Source organism: Brettanomyces nanus, chromosome 2 (genome assembly GCF_011074865.1).
Source record: "Brettanomyces nanus chromosome 2, complete sequence".
NCBI classification, from domain to species: Eukaryota; Fungi; Ascomycota; class Pichiomycetes; order Pichiales; family Pichiaceae; genus Brettanomyces; species Brettanomyces nanus.
The window spans coordinates 1,278,178-1,300,715 of NC_052375.1; the positions used below are offsets into that span (position 1 = coordinate 1,278,178).

The 22,538-nt window shown below is 41.0% G+C and overlaps 9 protein-coding genes across 9 annotated transcripts; 6 read left to right on the forward strand and 3 right to left on the reverse strand.

Moving 5' to 3' along the window:
- Positions 1–279: 279 nt before the first annotated feature.
- FOA43_002597 (uncharacterized protein) lies at positions 280–4,434 on the reverse strand (the record flags this gene model as incomplete). The annotated part of the gene is made up of 1 exon (XM_038922884.1): positions 280–4,434. The coding sequence occupies one exon, from the start codon at positions 4,432–4,434 to the stop codon at positions 280–282; it is 4,155 nt and encodes a 1,384-aa protein (XP_038778812.1).
- Positions 4,435–4,690: 256 nt separating this feature from the next.
- On the reverse strand, positions 4,691–5,743 carry FOA43_002598 (uncharacterized protein; the record flags this gene model as incomplete). Its single annotated transcript, XM_038922885.1, has 1 exon — positions 4,691–5,743. The coding sequence occupies one exon, from the start codon at positions 5,741–5,743 to the stop codon at positions 4,691–4,693; it is 1,053 nt and encodes a 350-aa protein (XP_038778813.1).
- A 1,750-nt stretch (positions 5,744–7,493) lies between these two features.
- FOA43_002599 (uncharacterized protein) lies at positions 7,494–9,862 on the forward strand (the record flags this gene model as incomplete). The annotated part of the gene is made up of 2 exons (XM_038922886.1): positions 7,494–7,499; positions 7,592–9,862. 2 exons carry the CDS (start codon positions 7,494–7,496, stop codon positions 9,860–9,862), a joined length of 2,277 nt encoding a protein of 758 aa, XP_038778814.1.
- A 221-nt stretch (positions 9,863–10,083) lies between these two features.
- On the reverse strand, positions 10,084–11,844 carry TEF1_1 (translation elongation factor EF-1 alpha; the record flags this gene model as incomplete). The annotated part of the gene is made up of 2 exons (XM_038922887.1): positions 10,084–11,459; positions 11,838–11,844. 2 exons carry the CDS (start codon positions 11,842–11,844, stop codon positions 10,084–10,086), a joined length of 1,383 nt encoding a protein of 460 aa, XP_038778815.1.
- A 1,040-nt stretch (positions 11,845–12,884) lies between these two features.
- FOA43_002601 (uncharacterized protein) lies at positions 12,885–13,407 on the forward strand (the record flags this gene model as incomplete). The annotated part of the gene is made up of 2 exons (XM_038922888.1): positions 12,885–12,889; positions 12,957–13,407. The coding sequence occupies 2 exons, from the start codon at positions 12,885–12,887 to the stop codon at positions 13,405–13,407; spliced, it is 456 nt and encodes a 151-aa protein (XP_038778816.1).
- A 211-nt stretch (positions 13,408–13,618) lies between these two features.
- FOA43_002602 (uncharacterized protein) lies at positions 13,619–15,370 on the forward strand (the record flags this gene model as incomplete). The annotated part of the gene is made up of 1 exon (XM_038922889.1): positions 13,619–15,370. One exon carries the CDS (start codon positions 13,619–13,621, stop codon positions 15,368–15,370), a length of 1,752 nt encoding a protein of 583 aa, XP_038778817.1.
- A 368-nt stretch (positions 15,371–15,738) lies between these two features.
- On the forward strand, positions 15,739–17,349 carry FOA43_002603 (uncharacterized protein; the record flags this gene model as incomplete). Its single annotated transcript, XM_038922890.1, is given in 2 exon segments — positions 15,739–15,743; positions 15,756–17,349. The coding sequence occupies 2 exon segments, from the start codon at positions 15,739–15,741 to the stop codon at positions 17,347–17,349; spliced, it is 1,599 nt and encodes a 532-aa protein (XP_038778818.1).
- A 408-nt stretch (positions 17,350–17,757) lies between these two features.
- FOA43_002604 (uncharacterized protein) lies at positions 17,758–20,212 on the forward strand (the record flags this gene model as incomplete). Its single annotated transcript, XM_038922891.1, has 2 exons — positions 17,758–17,762; positions 17,788–20,212. The coding sequence occupies 2 exons, from the start codon at positions 17,758–17,760 to the stop codon at positions 20,210–20,212; spliced, it is 2,430 nt and encodes an 809-aa protein (XP_038778819.1).
- Positions 20,213–20,335: 123 nt separating this feature from the next.
- FOA43_002605 (uncharacterized protein) lies at positions 20,336–21,547 on the forward strand (the record flags this gene model as incomplete). The annotated part of the gene is made up of 1 exon (XM_038922892.1): positions 20,336–21,547. One exon carries the CDS (start codon positions 20,336–20,338, stop codon positions 21,545–21,547), a length of 1,212 nt encoding a protein of 403 aa, XP_038778820.1.
- Between the last annotated feature and the right edge of the window lie 991 nt (positions 21,548–22,538).

The following is a 22,538-nucleotide window of genomic DNA, read 5'->3' on the forward strand; positions in this document are numbered from 1 at the left end:
CGTTTCCAGCATTGCATAGCTGCCAAGTTACGGCGGATAGAAGCAACGGTGAAATTCTCATAGCTATCAGTGGCTATCTAAAGAACACGACAGAGGATGCAAAACAACTCAATACTAATGGCCACGACACGAGGAGAGAAAAATGAATAGATGAGATCGCGCAAACTTTGGAGTTCTGGCTTTAAATGATTTCGAGTTCATCAGTAATTGGTATTAAATAATAAAACAGTATATATAAAGCATAAGAATCGTTCAAAGAAAAATGTAATAGAAAAGATGTTACGTTTGTTTGCGCTTCTTGATTCTAATCTTGGTGAGTTTGATCTTGAGAAAGACGAAGGAAATGGCTCTGTGGATGATACAGACGACAGTAATTAGAATCCAGTATAGGGTCATATTAGTATGAAGATGGTAAGAGTTCACAACATCTTCACCGCTTGTAAATTGGCAGGATCCGTCATCGGACTTTTCGTTTGGCTTACAGTACAAACTCAAGCCAGGAGTGAACGTTAGGTTCGCAATGAGCATCACGCAATAGTGAGGAGGAGATAGATAGTTCATTGCCTTTAGGAACGAGTCCAAAGTCATAGCCATTAAACCGGACATACACACGGCAATCGAGCAAAATATGGAAATCACAGTTAACGAGAATCCCGGATGATCAAGAGCGGTGTTAAAAGAGATACCTAAAGACTCGCCGGCGTTGACAACCAATGTAGTGGTATAAAATATACCAAAGAATAAGGCGGCGTTGTATTGGAATCCAATGACAAACACCATAATAACGGAAAACACAAGACAGGGAAGTATCTCAAATGGAAGTTCAATAAGTAAGTAGCTGAAAAAAAACGAGGGAATTCCAACGACATCATCATTGAACTCATCGTAGAAATAGTCTCTCTCCTTAGGATATCCAGATATGTTATTGAGAGTGCCAACAAAGTATAGAGCCACCATTTGCTGAATAAGACCAAATCTGTTCTGAACACTGGCTTGGTCGTGCTTTAGTCTTGCAAAGAAAAGTGCCAATATGACAGCCATACCAGTAACTTGCGACGCTCTAGCGATGATAATGTTTTTATCTCTCAGCATGCCAATCCATTGACGTTTGGCAAGCACTGTAAATCCTACGGCAAAGTTGGCAGGCTCTTTCACATAAGAAGTGAATTCGCTCCTAAGAGTGTCTTTAGCTTGCACATAAATAACTTCTTGAGAGTCTCTTAGTGCTAAAGCATCGTTATCCCAGCGAGAAAGAATATGTTCCACCCTGGCTCGAGTTCTGCGTTCGACCTTGTCGCTTACTGTGTTATAGGAGATCAAATCAATGACAAAATCTCCCAAATTAGTGAACATTGGAACAGTGTATCCTATCGCAGAAAAATGCCGAATAAGCTGTTCTTGGGTTCCATCAAAGGCCACTTTACCGCCTTTCGCTAAAAGCAAGATGGTTCCAAACTGGTCAAGACTACGTGGTTGGTGGATGGTCAGTACAACCGTTGTCCCATGATCAGCCAAGTTCTGAAGACATTCGATGATGGAAGACGCAGTGAACGCATCCAAGCCGGAGGTAGGCTCATCTAGGAATAGGATCTTCGGAGATGAGAGAAGCTGTATGGCTATAGATAACCGTCTCTTTTCTCCACCGGAGATTCCCTTGATCAAATCGTTACCAACAAGAGTGCTGGCGCAATCACGCAATCCCATCTGAAGAATGATGCTATCGACTATTTCTCTACGCTGCTCTTTCGAGAGGTGTGCTTTAGAAAGGCGTAAAGTTGCCGCATAGCCTAATGTTTCTTCAACAGTTAATGATGACAATAAGTGATCATCCTCTTGCGTGACGTAAGAGCAAAGAGGTTTCACTATTGAAAAGTCTTCGATTGCAAACTGATTGAAATAGATTTTGCCCGAGTTGGAGTAGGAAGTAGCTAGATTTGAGGACAACCGACCAGAGATAAGGTTGAGTAAAGAAGTCTTTCCAGATCCGGAAGGGCCCATAATGATATTCAATTTTCGAGCTTGGAAATCAGCATTGACTTTACGGAGAATGACCTTTTCGTCTTTACGCACCTTAGACTTAACTGTGAGCTCAATGTCTCGAATGCGAACACTCACGCCATTATCAATCTCCTTCGATCCCTTGCGCAGAGTAATATCAGCATTTGTATATTCAACCCTATTATTAATCTTGCTGTAAGATTTGACCTCTTTGCCCATGGAAACATCCACTGGCCTCAACCAAAGAATAACACCGGCAAGTGTGTATGTTCCAAGAAGAAATGCTAGCACCACACAAATTGGCAAGGCATTCCAGTTCGGCCAAAATCCAAGCTGTTTGATGATATAGTTGCCAGATGAGATGTAGCATGCACTTGCGTTCTCAGCACATTCGCCCTGGAAGCCGGTGAACTGGTTACTGATTAAATAACCAAACGCATACCACTGGTAAGCAACATATTTACACCAACGGACGTAAACAGGTAGCTGCTTTGCATTAACAAACATACCGTTTGTCATGGTCTGGAAAGTGAAGTTAAGATTGCAGATCAACGTAGCAATAGAAACATCACGACTTAGAGAAGAAGAAATCATACCAATAGCCATAGTATTTATGTGAAAGAGTAACATACCAGCAAAGTACTTCCAGAAATATTTTGGGGAGTCTACCCTTAACCCGATCATGAAATAGGCAGTTATTGAGAAAAAGAAAGGAATTGCTAAATCCTCAGTGATAAGCTTAGAAAGTCGACGTCCAATGAGGAATCCTCGAACGGAGATGGAGCCTTCTAATCTCTCTCTATCAAAGACTTTAAGATCGATCTGGCACAACCTGTAGGCTTCATATAATGAATAAAGGTAGCAAATCAAGGTAGAGCTCATGTATAAGGATGACTCCAAAGATCTAATACCGGCAGAAGTTGTTCCAGGTTTGTAGAAAATCCATCCGGTAATCAAACCAAGAAGTAAAGCCTCCATAACGACAGATATGGTACCTAAAGGATCTCTCATTTGCAATTTCAAATTTCGACGGAAATGGATGCCGACTTCACGCCAAAAAGGTGCTCTACCAATCTCCTCAAAGATTTCGTTGGTTTTCTGAAGTGAAGCCTCCGCTATTGGTTCTATAGGATCAATTTGGGACATGCGCTCTTCCCATTTTTCGGATACGGTGTTCATCCTCATAGAAGATTCCTGTTCTTTTTCAAAAGTTCTAGTGTCAACGGTAACCAAATCAATTAAAAAGTCTGCTGGGTTGACCTTAAGTTCTGGGATAGGGTAACCAATGGAAGCAAAATGACTGAATATCTTATCAAAACTATCACCATAGCACAGATGGCCTTGAGACAAGATAAGAACTTTATCGAAAAGCTTAAAAATATCCGCCCTTGGTTGATGGATGCTCATGATGATAGTCTTGTTCATACGTTTAGCGAGCCTTTGTAATGTGAGGCAGAGCAAATAGGCATTATAAGAATCCAATCCTGTGGTGGGTTCATCTAAGAAAAGTAGAGAGGGATTGGAAACCAATTGAAGTGCCACGCTTAATCTACGTCTTTCTCCTCCACTCATACCTTTGCGACGATGATCTCCTACTATAGTATTGGCGCATTCTTTTAAGCCCAACTCCAAGATAATCTCCTGAACCAATCGAGCTCTCTCTTTTTTGGAAGTAAGTTTGGGAAGTTTCAACTCGGCAGCATACATCAAAGTCTCGAAACAAGTCAAAGTGGGGATAAAAATATCCTGTTGAATAACGTACGCATGTCTTATCTTTGTAAGATTATCATCATTATTGTAATGGACTTCGCCCACTTTGAAAAGAGTGGACTTACTGAATTGACGATCGGCCAAACAGTTCAACAAGGTAGTTTTTCCAGAACCGGAACCTCCAATAATACATGTAAGAGAATTGCTGGGGATATCAAAGGACATCGGATGTAAAATAGTCTTAATGGAAGCATTGGATTCAATATCAACAGCCTTAGGCCTGCGTCTGAATGTTCGAGTAATAGCATTGTTGGACCAGGAAACTCCTTCCGAGTACACCTTAGCACCAATTGTCAATTTTCGCACCTGAATGACCACCTTGCGAGTTTTTGTAAATGAAATATGTGTACTAAGGTCCGGGTCATCATCGTCCATACTATCTGAGAGTAGCTTAGAAGACTTGGAATGTAAATCATCACCACTGGTACCACTGGTACCACTGGTTCCAATGGGCTCTGATAATCCCTTCGGATGTTCGCGGAACCTTTTGCCTGCCGAAAAGTGCGCACTGCTTGAACTAGGGAGAGAAGGCAATCCATTGTGTCCAATGGATTCAATGGGTTCCGATATTCCAGTAGACTCAACAGAAACAACGGAACCATCATAACTAGCGGGGCCATCAGTTGGTGCCATTTCTGATGTTGCACCTGTTTGCTTTACTGTCATTTGTGGTTGGCCAAGAAGAAAGAAAGAAAAGGAGCAACCCAGAAATTGAAAAAACGGTTTTGAGGTACCTCTTCAGCCGCATCTAATATGATCTGCAGCGAAGGAAAAATTAAAAGAAAGGAAAAAAGTGGGACCCCCACAGAAGTTCCAGGGTGCAGTTTGTAGGGGCGTTTAAGGTACTAACTAATTGAGGTTTTATCTATTTAATCTATTCCATTCACAATTTGTATATTGTACAAAAGCTAGATGGGCAATTTTATAACTCAATGCGTGGCCTGCTAATATGAGTGTTCACTGTGATGTTCTCTCCCTCGTATGTTTTGTCCGCAAACTTCCTTCTGAGTAACTCCATAGTGTTCATGGTATCAGCGTCTAATCGAGGCATACCAGAAGAGTATCTAGTATCTTCACTGATTTGAGTGGATCGTAGAGGAATGACTGGCACTGAATTTCTCTGCTGACTCTTTGAGGCCTTATCCAACTCTTCTTCGAGCTCCTCGATCCTTGCTCTCAATGCCTTCTCCTCTTTCGACTTGGCAAGATAGCTTAGATGCATCTCCTCGTACTGATTCTTGTAATGAAGAACCGAATCCTGATTTTCCCGACCATTTTTCACTCTTTCTTTGATAAACTTATCATGAGCTTCTTGTAATTGACTCACCTGTTTAGCACTCTGTGTTTCTTGCTTCTCTAATTCTGCTATTCGAGAGTCCTTTCGCTTTAGATTCCTCTGAATATCTTCGTTGCTTGACTGTTCTTTGGTGATTCCCTTGTATTTTTTCACCAATTCACAATATCGCTGATGAATCTTTCTGGTCTCTTCAATTTCTCGTTTGTACTCCTTACGAAGCCTGTAGTATTTCTTTGAAAGTTTTTGATTCTCCACCTTAACATTCTTGTAATCCGCTTTAAATGTGGCACTATCAAAGTTCTCAAGCATTTTCAACAAGGTTTCGTTGTTATTTTCCAAACGCCTTATTAGTTGATCCAATTCTTCATCTATATCGTCATTATTGACGCTCTCATAGCTCTTGGGCATGTAATCAACGTTCAATAGATCCCTGGTATCATCCTCGTTGATCCACCTATTTTCCGTTCGTTTAATTAAACTAATAGTATCTCCAATTTCTCCGTCATTAACATCGTCCAAATCATTCAATTCATCTATTTCCCAAGGATCTCTCCATGTTGTCTTGTTCTCAAAGTCGTCGCGCTTACTGCTATTCTGATCTCCTCTCATCCAGTGATAGACACCACCTAGCACCCTATGTAATCCACCCGTACTTTCATCTTTGCTGATTTCTGACATTTCAATGCTTGCATACGTATAAAAAGAAGAGGAACACAAAGGAAAAAAAACAAAAGGGAAGAGAGAAAATAAATACAGGTCCGATTGAACTCATATTAAACGAAACGCGACTCGAAAGTGACGTGTTTTCGAGATGACAAGGACTTTGATCTACTCTACTCTACAGTACCTTTTAGTCAATAAATAAATTATATTATAATCAGTATCTCCCCCATCCATAGGTGCTGGCCAACCTCTTTTGCAAATGCTGAGCTGCAGTCTGAGAGGAGCCATACTTAGTCATATATTCAGAAGCACCTCTACCTTCAATGGTCTGGATAATCTTAGATGGAACTGGCTCCAAAACGGTTTCATCTGAAGGGTGTACAAACATAACAATAGAGTATCTATCCCTACCTTCGTCAAGTAATTTGGCAGGGAACCGCACTCTATGAACTGTGGATTTCAAAAATCCATTAGTCCAGAAGCTTAATTGGTCTGCGATGTTAACAACCAATGGAGGAGCCTCACCCTTAGCTTGGAACCTGGCCGAGGCAGGAACATAGGGAACGGATTCCCATTTCTTTGTGATTGGGGACAAAATCTGAAGGCCATCGTCGTCCTGCCTCTGGAAAAGAAGCGTAAGACCACCATAATCAGTATGGGCACCTGCTATATTCACATTGCGATAATTATCTTTCTCTTCTTCAGATGCACCGGGCTTAACTAAAGAAGGGTAATGAAGAAACCTGAAGGTGGTTCCGGAAGATTTGTCTGCTTCATGTCTAGTTGTGAACCATTCAGCACCTCCTTTCTTCTCGTCGATGTGCAAGCCCATGGCCAAGAGCCTCAGTGCTGTAATAGATGCTCTTCTCATTTTCAACACTGTCTTGGACACCTTGTCCAAATTCTGCTGCAATAGCTTGGGTAGTTTTTGGTCTGGAATGCCTCGATTGAGATCAAACTTGGCGAAATTGAAGCATTCCTTAGGATCCCCAACCTTCTTATCAAGTTGATCCTCCTCCAAGTTTTCCACTCCCATTCCTGTATAACCACAATTGGTCTCATCGATAGGATACTTGGATTTCTCTTCCAGTGAAAGCTGGAAAAACTCATTTGAAAGCTCGTACATTTGGTCAACATCTTGCTGTGAAAAGCCATGACCTTCCAACATCAGAAAGCCCTGAGTTGACGCTGCATGGAGAAGTTTATCCGCAGTTTCTTGATTGATTTCCGAGATATCCACTATTTCAAGAGGGTTTTCAAAAGCCATGGTCGAGAGGGTGATAAAGAGTATGACAATGCAATACTTGCACTACTTACTTTCCATACCAAAATGCTCAATATAAAGCCTTACATAAACTGCCGAACTTTTTCTTGACTCCTTCTGCCCTATCTCTCTTATCTCTATCTATATGACTCCACCAATTCTTCGAGATGCTTCTCAAAGCGGGCTTCTCCGACCTTGCTATTGTACCTCCCAAATTTGGTCTAACTATTAGTTTATCATCTGACTTTATTGAATATCGTTATAACCGTTTTTTCTGACACCGCTTTCCATTTATTGTGTCATCTGTTCCATTCCTTTCACCCGCACCATCTCTCCTATGTATTGATTTAATTTCGGTTTCTTACCCCAGACCTACCAGGAGGAATCATTTTCGCGCGGCCTCTAACCATATGATCTAATAAGCTGTTTGTGTATCAACTATTCTATTTTTTTTTGCTTGCCTTTGTTGCTCTCTTCGAACGCATCCTTAAATGACGACTGATGGTGGTTACTGCTCGTTTGATAGCGTATCGACTAATGCCCTCTCGTCTTCTTTGAAACACCGTGAGGACTCGTCACGAGTTCAAGATCGTTCTCAGAAATATATTTATGATCATCCTCCAGGTCTTCCTAGAGTTGCTACCTCTGTTCAGGATTATTACGATACTTCTCTAAACACAATTGAATGGAGAATTTCAAATCTTAATGTGGTCCCAGGTGATCGATTCTTTGTCTTTTGGTTCATGTTGTCCTCATATTTCCCCCTCATATCAGGCTGTATAGGACCGTTATCCAATATGATGTCGCTCTTCGCTATCGCTTGTGCCTGGAAGACAAAAGAAGATGACTCTTCTGATGAAATCTACTCTGAGTCACCTGACGAATATTGGGTCTACTTGCTCAATGGTATATCTGTTTTACTGGCCCTCATATCCAACTTCTTCTTGATTCTAAACTTTAGAAAGAAGGTCAGGTACACTGTTTCTCAGGTGGTCAGTGTTAGTGGTTGGTTTCTAGGAAGTGTTATCCTTATGGCTTTGGTTATAGCGTACCACGCATTCTTTTATCAGAATCATCTTGACGACGATTATATTCTTGGTTATGGCTTCTATTTCGCCATTGTTACCGTCTGTCTTCATTTCTTGAACTTTGTGCTTCTTTTCTTGAACGAAATGGGCTTTTTGTTGAAGAAGTACCAACCCGTTTTCAACATTAATGATGTCCAAAAAAGCTTGATTTTTCAATCTTTAGCTTTGTCAATTTGGTTGATAACTGGTTCCGCTATGTGCATGAAGTTGTTCGATGCCTCCTTTGGTTTCAGTCTATATTACTGTATCATATCCATTGTCACCATTGGTGAACAGCAGGATGTTCCTGCAAACTCCACGGCCGAAGGTTTGACTACTGTCTGGATCCTTATTGGTCTTGTTGTCTTTGGTTTGATTGTTGCCAGTGTCTTTGATACCGTAATCGACTTCTCTCGCTCAACTTTGTACTGGCATCGTCTCGCAACCACTAAAAGAGTTCAACTTGAATTGAAAAGGGGCACCATAGTAGGAAATCAAGAGGCTTATCAGTTCATGAGAGGGGTCGATGATATGGCTGACATTTCGCAAAAGATACATTCTTTAGTTACCTCTTCGATCGTGTTTTCCGTCATTTTTCTCTTCGGTGCGCTTGGTTTCTGTCTCATCGAACATTGGTCATACAGTAAGGCGTGCTATTTTTGCTTTTGCTGTTTGATGACTCTTGGTTGCGGTGGTCTTATTCCAGTCACTGTTGGTGGTCGGGTCCTTTTCTGCGTTTGGGCTCTAGCCTCCATTCCTTCCATGACTACATTAGTCTCCAGTCTCAGCGGTTTGATCTTCAGTAGATTGAAGAAAATCAATGACATCGACATGTATGATATATTCTTCAACATTACCAATAACCATCATCATTTCAAGCTTATTGCAAAATTGTTTAGGGCTAAGAAGGACTCTATTGATTTGGACGATTTGGATGTTCTTATGCATGAAACGGATGTTTCTATTTCAAAGCTGTCTGAGAAGAAGGAGTCCTCCAGTCGTGGTTTACCTGCTTCGACGGATGACTTCAATGAGGTCGATGTTGTGTCATCTAAAGTGCCCATTAAGTCGGTCTACGCTGCTGTGCCACTTCCCACCCATCCTGTTGATACCTTGTACTCGTTTATTTTTAACAACAATAAGCTTTCGAGCTTGGAATTTATCAATAGTCCCCAATTCATTGATAGAGTGACCATGTCCACACATCTATCCAATTACATTCGTGAAGGTTGCGAAGTGGTAAGATACGATAAAGGTCGTATTCAAAGTGCCAGGGAGAATTTACTGAAGGCATTTAATTTTCTCGATAGTAGCTTCGATGAACAGACTTTCCTTAGGAACTACGAACTTACAGAAGGGTTCGATGCTGTGGAACCAGATGTTGATACAAACACTTCAAAGAACGTTCTTAAATTACCAAATGGTATCATTCAAACAATGTTTCACAAAAAGAACGATTTCGTCTTGAAAAACCTTTCTTCGTTTCAGATCTTGCTGTCTGAATTGAAAAAGGCCATGCTATTAATGTGTCTCAAACCGGAGTTCCAGTACACTTTTGAGGACTGGGACCGTTTCTTACAGTTGACGCAAAACTCTGACTATCTCGAAGATAATGAAAATGGGCAGTTCTGGATCGGAGATAGGTCGCCATTGGGGTATCCTAACCTTGAGCCTCAGTACTTTGCAATGACATACTTGCGACATCTCGAATCAAAACTGCACCGATTTGCATGGGATTACGACATGGATAATTATAAACCTAATGAGAAACCAATAGATGTTGCAAAGGTCAATCATCAATGACTACTAAGATCTAGCTTATGACCTAAATAATGATATAAAAAAGGGGAAATTTGGCAGTCAATATAGATAAAACAAAAATAGAGGGCTGTGAACTCTAGTATTATAAAAGGAAAGCTGGGGATCATCCCAACCTCTAATTGAACTACTATCGTTCAAAGACTCAACAAAAATAAAGATACCAAAAAGAGATATTTAAGAAGACATTAAATGGACAAAGTCATTTATTTCTTAGCCTTGGCAGCAGCAACGGCAAACTTATCAGTCTTCTCAACGGACTTGACAACACCGACAGCAACAGTCTGTCTCATATCTCTAACAGCAAATCTTCCCAAAGGTGGGTAATCGGTAAAGGCCTCAACAACCATAGGCTTACTTGGAACCATTTTAACCATAGCGGCATCACCTCTCTTGACAAACTTAGGGTGATCTTCAGTCACCTTACCAGTTCTTCTATCAATCTTCTGGAGTAACTCATCGAACCTGCAGGCAATATGAGCAGTATGGCAATCAACAACTGGAGAGTAACCAGCCTGGATGTGACCTGGATGGTTCAAGATAATCACCTGAGCCGTGAAAGAAGCAGCACCCTTTGGTGGGTCGTCCTTGGCATCACCGGCAACATAACCTCTCTTGATCTCCTTAACAGAGACATTCTTAACGTTGAATCCAACGTTATCACCTGGAACACCTTCAACCAAAGTTTCATGATGCATCTCAACGGACTTAACCTCAGAGGTGACACCGACTGGTGCAAAGACAACGGTCTGACCTGCCTTAATAATACCGGTCTCAACTCTTCCGACTGGAACGGTACCAACACCACCGATCTTGTAGACATCTTGCAATGGCAATCTCAATGGCTTACCGGTTGGTCTCGAAGGTGGCTCGACGGCGTCAATAGCCTCCAACAAGGTCTTGCCCTTAACAACACCGGACTTTCCTTCCTTAACCCATCCCTTGTACCATGGGCAGTTAGGAGAAGGCTCGATCATATTATCACCATTCCAACCCGAAATTGGGACGAATGGAACCTTCTTTGGGTTGTAACCAACCTTTTTGATGAAGTTGGACACTTCCTTCTTAATCTCTTCAAATCTGTCCTCGGACCATTTGACAGAGTCCATCTTGTTGACAGCAACAATCAATTGCTGGACACCCAAAGTATGGGCTAACAAGGCATGCTCTCTGGTCTGACCATCCTTAGAAATACCAGCCTCAAACTCACCAACACCACCAGCAATAATCAAGATGGCACAGTCAGCCTGGGAGGTACCAGTGATCATATTCTTAATGAAATCTCTGTGACCTGGGGCATCAATGACGGTAACATGATACTTTGGAGTCTCAAACTTCCACAAAGCGATATCAATGGTAATACCTCTTTCTCTTTCAGCTTTAAGCTTGTCCAAAACCCAAGCATACTTGAAGGAACCTTTTCCCATTTCGGCGGCTTCCTTTTCAAACTTCTCAATAGTTCTCTTGTCGATACCACCGCACTTGTAGATTAAGTGACCGGTGGTGGTAGATTTACCAGAATCGACGTGACCAATAACGACAACGTTAATATGTAATTTTTCCTTACCCTGTAATAATATAGCTGTTAGTATACCAGAATTCAAACTGAAAATAAAATTTAACATTGATTGTTAGCCATTTTTCCTCCCTTAGTCATATAGAGCATTTCCTTTTTCGTCCTCATCTAAGATCCTAAAAAAAAATTTTTCACTCATCGGTTCGGGGAATCCTTGAAAGTTTCGAGCATCATCTACCCGCAGAAGGAAGGAGGTCGAAAACAGGATTGAAGAGAAGACGAGCGTAAAAGCAGAGCAAGGATTACAGAGAAAAGGAAAGAAGAAAAGGCTCTCCTGACAACTTTTCAGTGCAAAAAACGAATAGCCAAGCTATTCTTTCCTCTTGCATCAGCATTTCAACATAATATACGAGAAAGACAAGTAAAATGGCCTTTTAGCAGTACTTACCATTTTGATTATTTATTACCAATAGAACGAGGGAGATCAAAGGAGAGAGAAAAAAGAGAAAGGGAAAAGAGGAAGGAAAACGAAAGAACTACATTAGTAACTTTTCACCCAAGGAATTTCCATTTGCTTTTATATACCATGCAAAATATGCATATTTTAAAAATTTTTCACTCAAAATTTTTCCTCAGTGTGCTCAAAGTTGCGCCATCGTTCCAATACTTACCACGGAATTCACCAGCAAAACTTTTTCAACGGCCGGTCCTTGTTCCAGTTTATTCTCCAAACTTTCTGGACTTTCTTTTTAATGGAGGCGGGCGTAGATATGGACTGCTATATGGCTGAAGATGAAGTGGTACAGTACTCTATTCAACTATCAGATGCCATTGCTTAAGGGGTATTATTTGAAAAAAATTAATATATGAAAAAGCTTCATCACACACAGCACAAAATCTATTATCAGTATGGGGAAAATGTCGAATCTTATGGGGGGAAGGCTTTGAAAAAAGCATAGTATCAACTACTTACCGAGTTTTATGACTTGTTGGACCCCGTCAGCATCGATTTAATTACCAACCTGTTTAATTTATCTTAGCATTGGCAGACCCCGTGTATATAAAAAAAAATGAATCTCTTATGGCCTTACTAACTCGGCAATATCTCAAGGGCATCTAGTCCTAGGCAGTCCCGCCGATCGTCTATTTCTTTGATACCCGTGCTGCAATTTACTCCGAAATTTTCATACACGACTCTCTTAGATGTCGCGCGAGAGGATTTCCATTTTTCCCCCAATATGCCCTAAGCGCCCTAAAATGGGTCAAGATGGGTATTATATTTTTTATATTTCTTTTCGTTACCTGTACTTATTATCTCTCTACTTTGAAACAACCATAGGGAATGGAAACCGACTCGGAAATTTTATCGGTAGTTTCTACCGTTTCAACTTCAGCGGTGGGAAGAAGGAGAAAAAGACCATTGTCGAAAAGAATAAAGCTCAGTCGGCCGCCCACAATAAGAACTGTTGAAATTGATTTAAGCGCAGAGCCATGCAGTTTGAAGAAGAGCTTGCGACTGAATATTGATCCAAAACCAAAAATTAGTAAAAGAGTTTCCTTTAGTGTGCCCGAGTCTAAACCGCAGTTGCAACAAATCAATAAACCAAAAGCATTAGATTCTACTAGAGGAGAATCCGTCTCAAATCTTGAGTCTCTCTGTTTTGAATTACCACACGAGAGTCCCCAGGATAGTTCGACAATTTCCACAAGTGCTACTACAAGAAAGACCTGTATCGATGGACTCAGCATCGACAGTAATCTTGCCATAGACACACTATTTTTGGACGACGACAACAAAGAGCAGGTAGATGATATTGATTATGATGTTATTCCCGTTCAAGAGTATCAACGAACCCCAGATACAACTAGTGAATATATCTTGAATATCCAGGAGGAAATTTCCGCTATAGACGATACAATCAAATCATTCAAGGTCAAACGTCGACAATTAGTGAAGAGACAGCGGTCAGTATTTTGGAAAAGTATATTTAGCTTTGGTAAACGTGTTGCCTGAACTGTAAGTAATTAAATGAAAAAGTGCATGCGATCGATGTTCTTAAATTTCCCTTTTGGGTCTAATGGAAAAATATAAAATCCGAAGAAAGCTTATCTCGTTTCTTTTGAATTCTCGAGGACAATTTTGAATTTTTCCTCAAAAGATATCAATCAAATCTTTCCATGAGACACTTTCCTTATCATTCTTTTCAGACACTTTTGATTTATGGATGTCTTCGGTCACTTCACCTTCATTAGTGCCTAATCGGGATGAGATAAGCGCCCCGATCCCCTCTTCCCCATATTTGGGAGATGGAGGAAGACACTACGGAGCTGACGATGAAGATAATTATATCCAGCTGACTAGAACGGCATCTACCCTGTCGGAAAGAATGCAAAATCTCGGACTAGTCCCCACAAAGACAGGGGAAAATGGAAGGCTTCTGGAAACTGAAACAGATCTTCGCATAGAAATTCATATGATTATGAAATCGTCTATTCCTCTTATAGCCACATTCCTACTTCAATACTCTCTCACTGTGGCCTCGGTGTATGCCGTGGGAAATTTGGGTCCAAATGAACTTGCTGCCGTGTCTCTTTCAAATCTTTTAGCCAATATCTCATCCTACGGAATCATTCAAGGTATAGCGTCTTCTCTATCTACTCTCTGTCCACAGGCTTATGGCCGAAACGATCTTCGGTCCGTTGGATTGCAGTCGATGAGATGTCTTTGCTTACTTCTCATTTTGTACATTCCTATTTTTGTAATTTGGTACTATGGATCATATCCCCTTCTCAGTGTCCTCGTACCAGAGCAAGAGGCTGCTTTATTGGCTTCGAGATTTCTCCAACGGTTGGTATTTGGAGTACCCGGATTCATCATATTTGAAGTTACTAAGCAGTATCTTCAGGCCCAGGGAATTTTCCAGGCTTCTACCTACGTGTTAATAGTATGTGCTCCTTTGAATGTTTTACTTAATCTGGAGTTGGTGTGGGGACATAATATCGGTGTAGGCTTCATAGGTGCACCTACTGCCGTTGTCATCACAAATTGGGTTATGGCTCTTGCTTTGGTTGGTTATGCTGTCTTTATCAACGGTTATCAATGCTGGTGTGGATTCTCCAGAGATATCTTTCATCATTGGAGCAGGCTACTTTCCTTGGCTGGTCCAGGTGTTCTTATGATCGAGGCCGAATGGGTTGCATTTGAGATTATTTCCTTGGCTTCTGCCAGATTCGGTACGGCTTCTCTAGCTGCTCAGTCTATAGTTGCCACCACATGTGTCACAGTTTATCAGATCCCGTATGCCATTTCTGTGGCTGCATCCACTCGTATTGCCTGGTATATTGGTTCCGCTTGTCAATCAGCTGCTGTCATTGCTACCAAAGCTTCATTCATAGTGGCTCTTTCAATGGGGGCATTGAACTGCTCCCTTTTACTGGCATTTAGATTTCCAATAGCTCACCTTTTCACCCATGAGACCGATGTTCTTGACATGGCAGCTAATGCTTTAGTTATTGCATCTGCTTATCAGTTGGCCGACGGACTAAGTTGTGTTGCAGGTGGTATCTTGCGCGGACAAGGAAGACAGTATATCGGTGGATGGCTCAACTTAATATGTTACTACATCATTGCACTTCCAATTTCTTATTTTTGTGGGTTCGTCTTACATTTAGAGCTAGCGGGACTTTGGCTGGGTATGATGGCTGCTCTTACCACGGTGGCTATAGGATCCTGTACTGCAGTTCTCTTCTGTGATTGGTCTGCTCTCATCCAGAAATCTATAGAGGATGGGTTGATTGAGTACCATCAGAACCGGCTTGCTCCCATTTCGTCAGATCTTTCTGCTTCTACTATTACAGATGTAGACTTTGATATAACTAGCGTTGTATCTAGAGGAGTTCACTCTACTTCCGGAATGGTTGATCATAATTTCTTAGCTCCAATGATTTCCAACGATGCGGATTTACTGAGGAAGTGAGCAAAGCATACATTTTATATTATATACAAGCATATTTCATCTATAGATTGCATGGTATTCATTGTATTTCGAATCTCGCCTTGTTTTTCTTTCCTTCCTTCTTTTTTATAGTAGTCTGTCTCGCCTCCTTGACTCTATTTATTTTTGTTTTTCGTCTTATCGTTCCATTAGCTTGTCTTTTTCTTTGCTATTGCTTCAACATATTCTATTCAATAATGTCCTGGTTCGGTTCCGGAGACAATATGGAGATGGATGACCTGATAGAACGTGCAACATCTGAGTCGATTCCCAATGGGGACATTGATTTTGCTGTGGCGTTAGAGATTAGTGACTATATTAGATCTAAACAAGTCGCCTCCAAGGATGCCATGAGGTCGTTGAAGAGGCGGTTCATTGGAACTAAGAATCCGAATCTGCAACGTTCTGCTTTGAAACTCATAGATTTCTGCATCAAGAATGGAGGAGAACATTTCCTTATTGATATAGCATCGAAGGAGTTCATGGATCCCTTTGTGGGCATACTTCACGATAAAGAATTGAATACAGGTATTAAAACCTATCTTCTTGAATTGATACAGTCGTGGTCGATTATGTTTAGTACCCATCTGAAGCTTACGTACGTCAATGATGTTTACAAGAAGCTTCAGGATGAGAAATACCAGTTTCCGGAGATTACAGAATCCGTGGATTCTAGCTTGATTGAATCAAGGGTTGCTCCTGAGTGGGAGGATTCCGATGCGTGCATGCTTTGTTCCAAATTATTTACTTTTCTGAACCGAAAGCACCATTGTCGGTCGTGTGGAGGAGTGTTTTGTAATGAGCATTCATCGCAGTCGTGTGAGTTACCCGAATTTGGTATTACTGTTCCTGTTAGAGTATGCGATACTTGTTATCAGGAACATATGAACAAACTAAGCAAGCAAAAAAAGAGTAAGAAGAGGAAAAGTAAGAAGAAGGGCCTATCTAATACTGAAGAAGAGGATGATGATGATTTTAAGAAGGCCATTGAACTTTCATTAAAGGAAGCTGGAATCACACCAGAAGGTCAGCTGAAAGAGGCGAAAACGGTGTTACCGCAAGTGCATCCTCCTGAATATGAGGACGAAGATGAGGCTATGAATGCGGCTATAGCTGCCAGTCTTGCTGATATGAATGGTACACAACAGCAGCAACAAACATCGGCAGTAACAGGGACATCAGTTCAATCATCTGCAGACGGATTTTACAGCAATATATTGCCTACTGAAAACACAGAGAACATTAATGGAGACTACTCGCAGTCTCAAATGCCGATGCAGTTTCAAAATCAACCTTCATCTTTTATTACGCCTGTGGAGGAGAACAACATTGTACTTTTTGTGAAACTTTTGGACAGCTATTTGAAGACTCCAGAGTCTCAGAGGAGGCCATTCAACGGAGAGACGGCTATTCATCAGATATATAACAGTATCGAGCAGATTCAGATGAAGGTGACTCAAAATATTGCAGAGAAAAAGAAAGGTCTTGATCACTTCCAGGAGATGTACTCAAAGCTGTTTGCAATAGGTAAGGTTTATGATGATATACTTCAGACTAGATTAAAACAACACCAGCGGCAGAATATGCAGCAGCAGCAATTCCAAGAACCTCAAAGGGTCTACGATATTCCGGAATACGACTATAAGAGCTCTTCAATTCCTCCTCTTCAGTCCATACAGCAGCGACCATCGATGCCGCTTCCGTCTTCCCCACATATGGAAGCAAGAGGCTCTTCTGTTGGATCTATTGGTTATGCCCCAATACCGCATGGTGCCTTTCAGCCTAGTTCTGTCCAGGAGAGCGTGCCACCTGCTCAGGCAGGTTCTGCAGAATCTCCAGTATCACCAGTGCAGAATCCTGTTCATATGCCGGCTTCTCCACCTCCAGCATCTATCAGAGCACCTGGATCCACTACTGTTCCCGCATCTGTCCCTGAGCCGGTAAACTTGATCGATTTGTAATAATTCGTATTCTTAATTCAAAGCTAATTCATTTCTAATTGAAGATCCTGTTTTCTCCCTTCTGTATTCTGTGGCAGTGCAATTGTTCTCGGCATATTCGGGACAATCGGATTTAGGCTCAGAAGTCCTTTCTTTCAGGGACCAAGCCAAAAAAGATACTTACAACAATGACCTCTGTTTTGTCCAAATGAAGCAAGACAGGGACTAAGAATACCACAAAATATCTAAGAAGTTGGCTCAGGATATTCATCAACTTGCATTGGAAGAAGGAGTATTGCGGTGAAAATAAGACTTCTGTTTATCGATACTTATTGCTCTTATCAACATGCCGAAAGCAAGGACCAAACGTCAGCTAATGACTTCAACAAGGATCCAAGAAAGACCTCGAGTTCTTTGTGCATGTAATATATGCCGTAAGAGAAAGGTAAAATGTGATAGAACCAGACCTGCATGTCTTGTTTGCGTTCAGCATAATATCGCACATCTCTGTGGATATCGTAAACCAGACTGGGCAGATCATGAAAAACTAGGGAGAAGAAAGCCGGAAGAGGTCTTTGATCTAGATGTGGATGAAATGAAGGATGTCAAGATTAGGAAGTTGGAAGAGCGTATTGAGCAGTTGGAACAAGACATTCGGTACTATAAGAATGGTGCCAACTACATGACTATGGATGAGGAATCTGAGTCTAAATGCCATTTTGTTCCTAAAAATCTTAGCTACGATACTGATTCTGGATGTATTACCAATATCTCTTCCCTCACCCCAAAGGGTATGCTCAGATCCGATCCTTTTTACACCACCTCCCTACAGTATTTTAAAAAGCACAATAATCTCCCTATGGACGTTCCCTATATGATTTTGAATACGAATCCATTGGGTGAAAGCGATATCTCGGAAGAGGAGCTGCAGAATGTTTCCGAGCAGACTTTCAGGCAGAGAATCATTGAATCTTTGAGAAGGTTGCAAACGTTGAAGATCAGCGATGTAGGAAGATCAGCGTTGAATGCTTTCTCAGTTCCTCTACAGGTTCAAGGTATTACAGTGCCTGAAAATTATAAAGAGAAGTTGTTGGAGAGGTTACAAGAAGTGCTGCCTTCGGAAAAGGTGGTGGGGTTACTTATCGAACGGTTTTACCGGTACATTTATCCAATCTTCCCATACTTAGATCAGGAGGCTTTTAAGAAAAATGTTGACAGTGTTCTCCGCATGCCTAAGGATCACACTGAATATTATCAGCTAGCACTCGACTCGGATACTAGCTTTATAACGATCGGATTGCTCTTGCTTGTTCTCTATCTTGGTAGCCTGACGTTAAGAACTGCGCTGAATGTTCCATATACGAGATACGATGAGAACACTAGCATCGAGAATATTGCCTATATGTTGGAGCATCCCCTTGATCGTAAGATTATATCCACCGCTAGAATGTGCGTCGACAAATTCAGTGTATTCGGTCGATGCTCACTTGATTTATTGCAATTTTACGCTTATCTTAGAGTTGTTTCACAATGTTCTCCAAGCATCATGGAACCGAGGGATTTAGGCCAATTTTCAGATATTGTCAAGAGAATGACAGTTTCCTTTAATCTTAACAGAGATCCTTCCAATTTCAAGAATATGAAAGACAATCCTCGGTTGGCCAATCTAACCAGAAAAATATGGTACGGAATCAACTCGGATAACTTCTATGCTGATTATATTTCCGAAGGCTTTTTTCTGAAATGCCAAGACCATGGTGTGGAATTGCCGGTGTATCATGGCATTATAAACTCTAATTGCCATAACTTGGACTTGGAGCAAGTAGCGATATATACGATTACGCTTAAATCGGAATTTGAAGCCATCTATGATCGCATCCGTTCAAAGGTTATGGACCTTCGTGAGGATCCTAAAACAAGCCAAGTTGTTGAGTTGCAAGACGAATTGAAAAGACTTATTGTATCGAGATTACAGCCTTTATCTTCCCTACTTCACCAGAATGAGAATGAGCCACTTTCTGTTAGGGTGAAGCGAGTAATTCAATTTTGCATCTATCTGGAATCCCATTCAATGATCTTGTCACTTAGTTTCCATTTGTTCCTTCATTATGAAGAGCGAAGTTTGTCTGGTCGCTTTCAAGATATCGAGTTGGCATTCAAGTATCAGAAACGAAACTTGGAGCTGTCGCTCAATTTGCAATACCTGGTTTACCATATGGTTGATCAGATATCATCATATTTTGGTTCTGGATTTGATTATTTGGTTGCACCTAATCTTATTTGCGCGTTGGATAGTTCAAGACCTATCCTTATGGGTTTATTGTCACGTGTAATTCTTTATCAAATTCTGGGAACTCATGATGACACTCTCAGCAAAGTTATGAGCGAAAGTTTGGAATCGCTTCTCAAAAAGGTTGAGGAGTCACACAAAGATCTTATTGAGAGTTATAAAAAGCTTGCACATAGCTATTATCATGCTTGGAGACTCAGCAAAGTGGAGACTTTTAAGTATGTAGAGTTCAAGGATCTGAGAAAGGATTGGGAGAAGAGTGCTGAAAAGGTTGCTCCATTTGTTCCAAAAATGTCTGAGAATGTTATGTCCAGGTGGACAGGAGATCATATGGAACAACTCGTTGAGATTTTCGAAACTAGTAAGAAAGCTGGTAATAGTAGACAGATTAAGGAAATCCCGGAAACACTTTTCACTCAGAATTCTGCCTTTCCTGCAGATATGAGAGATGAAGATTGGATAGCTACATTTTTTGGTTGTGGACAAGATGAAAGAACCATTAATGCCAGTACAGGGCCAACAGAATTACCTGATTTGGTTTCAGGCACTGAATGGGACGAAATCTTGAAGAACATAGTGGATGACCAGATCTAACTGCGCCACTGGTACGCTATGTGGCGAAGTAACAACTTGATGAAGTATGAGTTGGCACATTCTGACAGTATTTATTATGTATCTTACTTCAATACTATTCATTAATCGGGTGGCTTTTTCTTGATGACATTGCTGGGCATAATATATTTGGTTGTTCTTTCTTCGGTGATTACATTAGCATTATCCTCAGACTCGGAACTAATCTGTCCTGACTTTGATCCAGGCAATTGTTATAGCCGGCTGTTTGAACCGTCTACGGAGTGGCAAATGGTGAAACCAGGTCAGGTGATACCTGCCGGATTAGACGTTAGGATGGATTTGGGAGACTCAAATTCAAGAGAAGCAAGAATTTTACGATCAGAAGATTCGGCCGATCGGGTATTAGCACGTGACAAGGCAGTAATAGTGGCGGACAGTCCGGAAACGATAGCTGGAAATCCAGAAGATAGACAAGAGTTTACGTTGGCATTAGGGACTATTATAAGGCTGTATGACGAAAGATCGTTTGCGGAAGTTAATGAGAAGGAAGTTGAAGGCAAGCTTGAAATCTTGGCAGAGTTGGGATCGGATATCGATTTTGGAGTAGAAATCGCTATGCATGCAGATGTTTTTTTGGCCATCAGTGGATTAACCGATGATGATGAGTTTTGGAAAAGCATAGAAAATAATTTTGATTTCAAGGACAGGATGCAAGAGTTGGGTACGCTGTGTCTTTCGAGCGCATTGCGTAATAATGAAGAAGCATTAAAACATTTTTCAGAAAGTTTCGTGGACATGCAAGAATTGCTAGAAAAGCTCATGGATGCAAGCAGCAATCAAAAATTACTGACACGAAGGTTGGGATTATTAGGGGCTTTGATAGTGGACGATAATATAGAAGAAAAAATGCTACTGCCGAGAAATCAGCTTAGACTGTTGAACCTATACGGAGATTCTAAAGAGAAACAGTTGCAATCGCGTATTTTAAACGTTCTCGAAGACCTTAAACTAAAGCGTGGGCAGGAGGAGCAAGAATTGTATGCCGCAAATGATGACGAAAGGTTTGCACATATGGCCCAATGCCAATTAGAAAGGCTAGACAATATTCAGGGCGATGAACAGGGTGAAATTTTACTTTACACGCTCTCTAAATTGGCCGGAAAGTTCAAAGCACAGCCGGAATTCCTAAATTGGTTGAATGATCAAATTGAAATTGAAAAGAGGAACCCAATTGGGGTATCCAAAAGAGATACTAGCAAGGGTTACACGAGTCACCTTGATTACCTTATAGAACTCAGGCATCTCGTGTTTGGAAATAGGTTGGGTATGAGAAAGGCATACGCCGATGAATTATAACTTTCCTCTGTCATTATGTAATAAAATAAATAGCCGCCGTATGTCAAGAAAGAATTCTCGAAGGAAATAATATCGAGCTAACGGTCCCTTGCGTCTGCCCCTGTGGAAATTTCCCAATCGGTGGGTACGGCCGAAACCAGTGATTTCAAAAAAGAAACTTGCAGGAAAAACGCGGGTACAGATAATTTTGACCCAAAATCAAGCAATTCACTATTACTAAAAGACAAAGAATCGAGGCCCAGAAGATACCAAAAAATAGAAGTTGCAGGCAGCAGAAGGCCAAATTGGAGCCAAAGTAGAGCTGGTAGTCTGGCAAAAAGGCAAAAAGGCAAAAAGGCAAAAAGGCTTCTATATTTCAATATGATGTCACAGTTTTGTTGCTCGCCTGTAAATGCTTGAAACATTTCTTTTTTATTCATTGAATAACATTGGGTAATTACTTCATATTTTCATTTTCCTCATTCCACTCTGCTACAATAAGTTGTAGGAGCCCAAGTTTACTTCAAACGCCTGATAAATATATAAAAGGAAGTGTGTATTTCTTTGAGTATATTAAGCATTTACAGGTTTGCTGGTTAATCGATCCCTCCTTTTACCTTTATATAGATTCTTTTGAAGATGGTCGCACATATTTTGGTTGCAAAAAATAATGCAGCACATACAGTCAGTTCAGGGTATTTTTATTCTGACCTTCAACAAGTCACTTCGAGTTTGAAAACAACTCTTTCGAAGGATGACAGTACTTCCGAAACAACGATCAATATTCTCCCTAGTTTAGGATTATCTTCAGGCTCTCAATTTCAATCCGAGTCGGTCATTGTGATAGATACTGAAGCAACTGCAACCGGATCTATACATACGTCACAATCAAGCACACTCTCCACTTCATTGACATCACCCGTCGCTACAAGCTTAGGAAAGCAGACTAATGGTTCCGTTCCAACTCTCTCCAAAACTCCCATGAAACTTCAACTAATGCTCGGATGCCTTT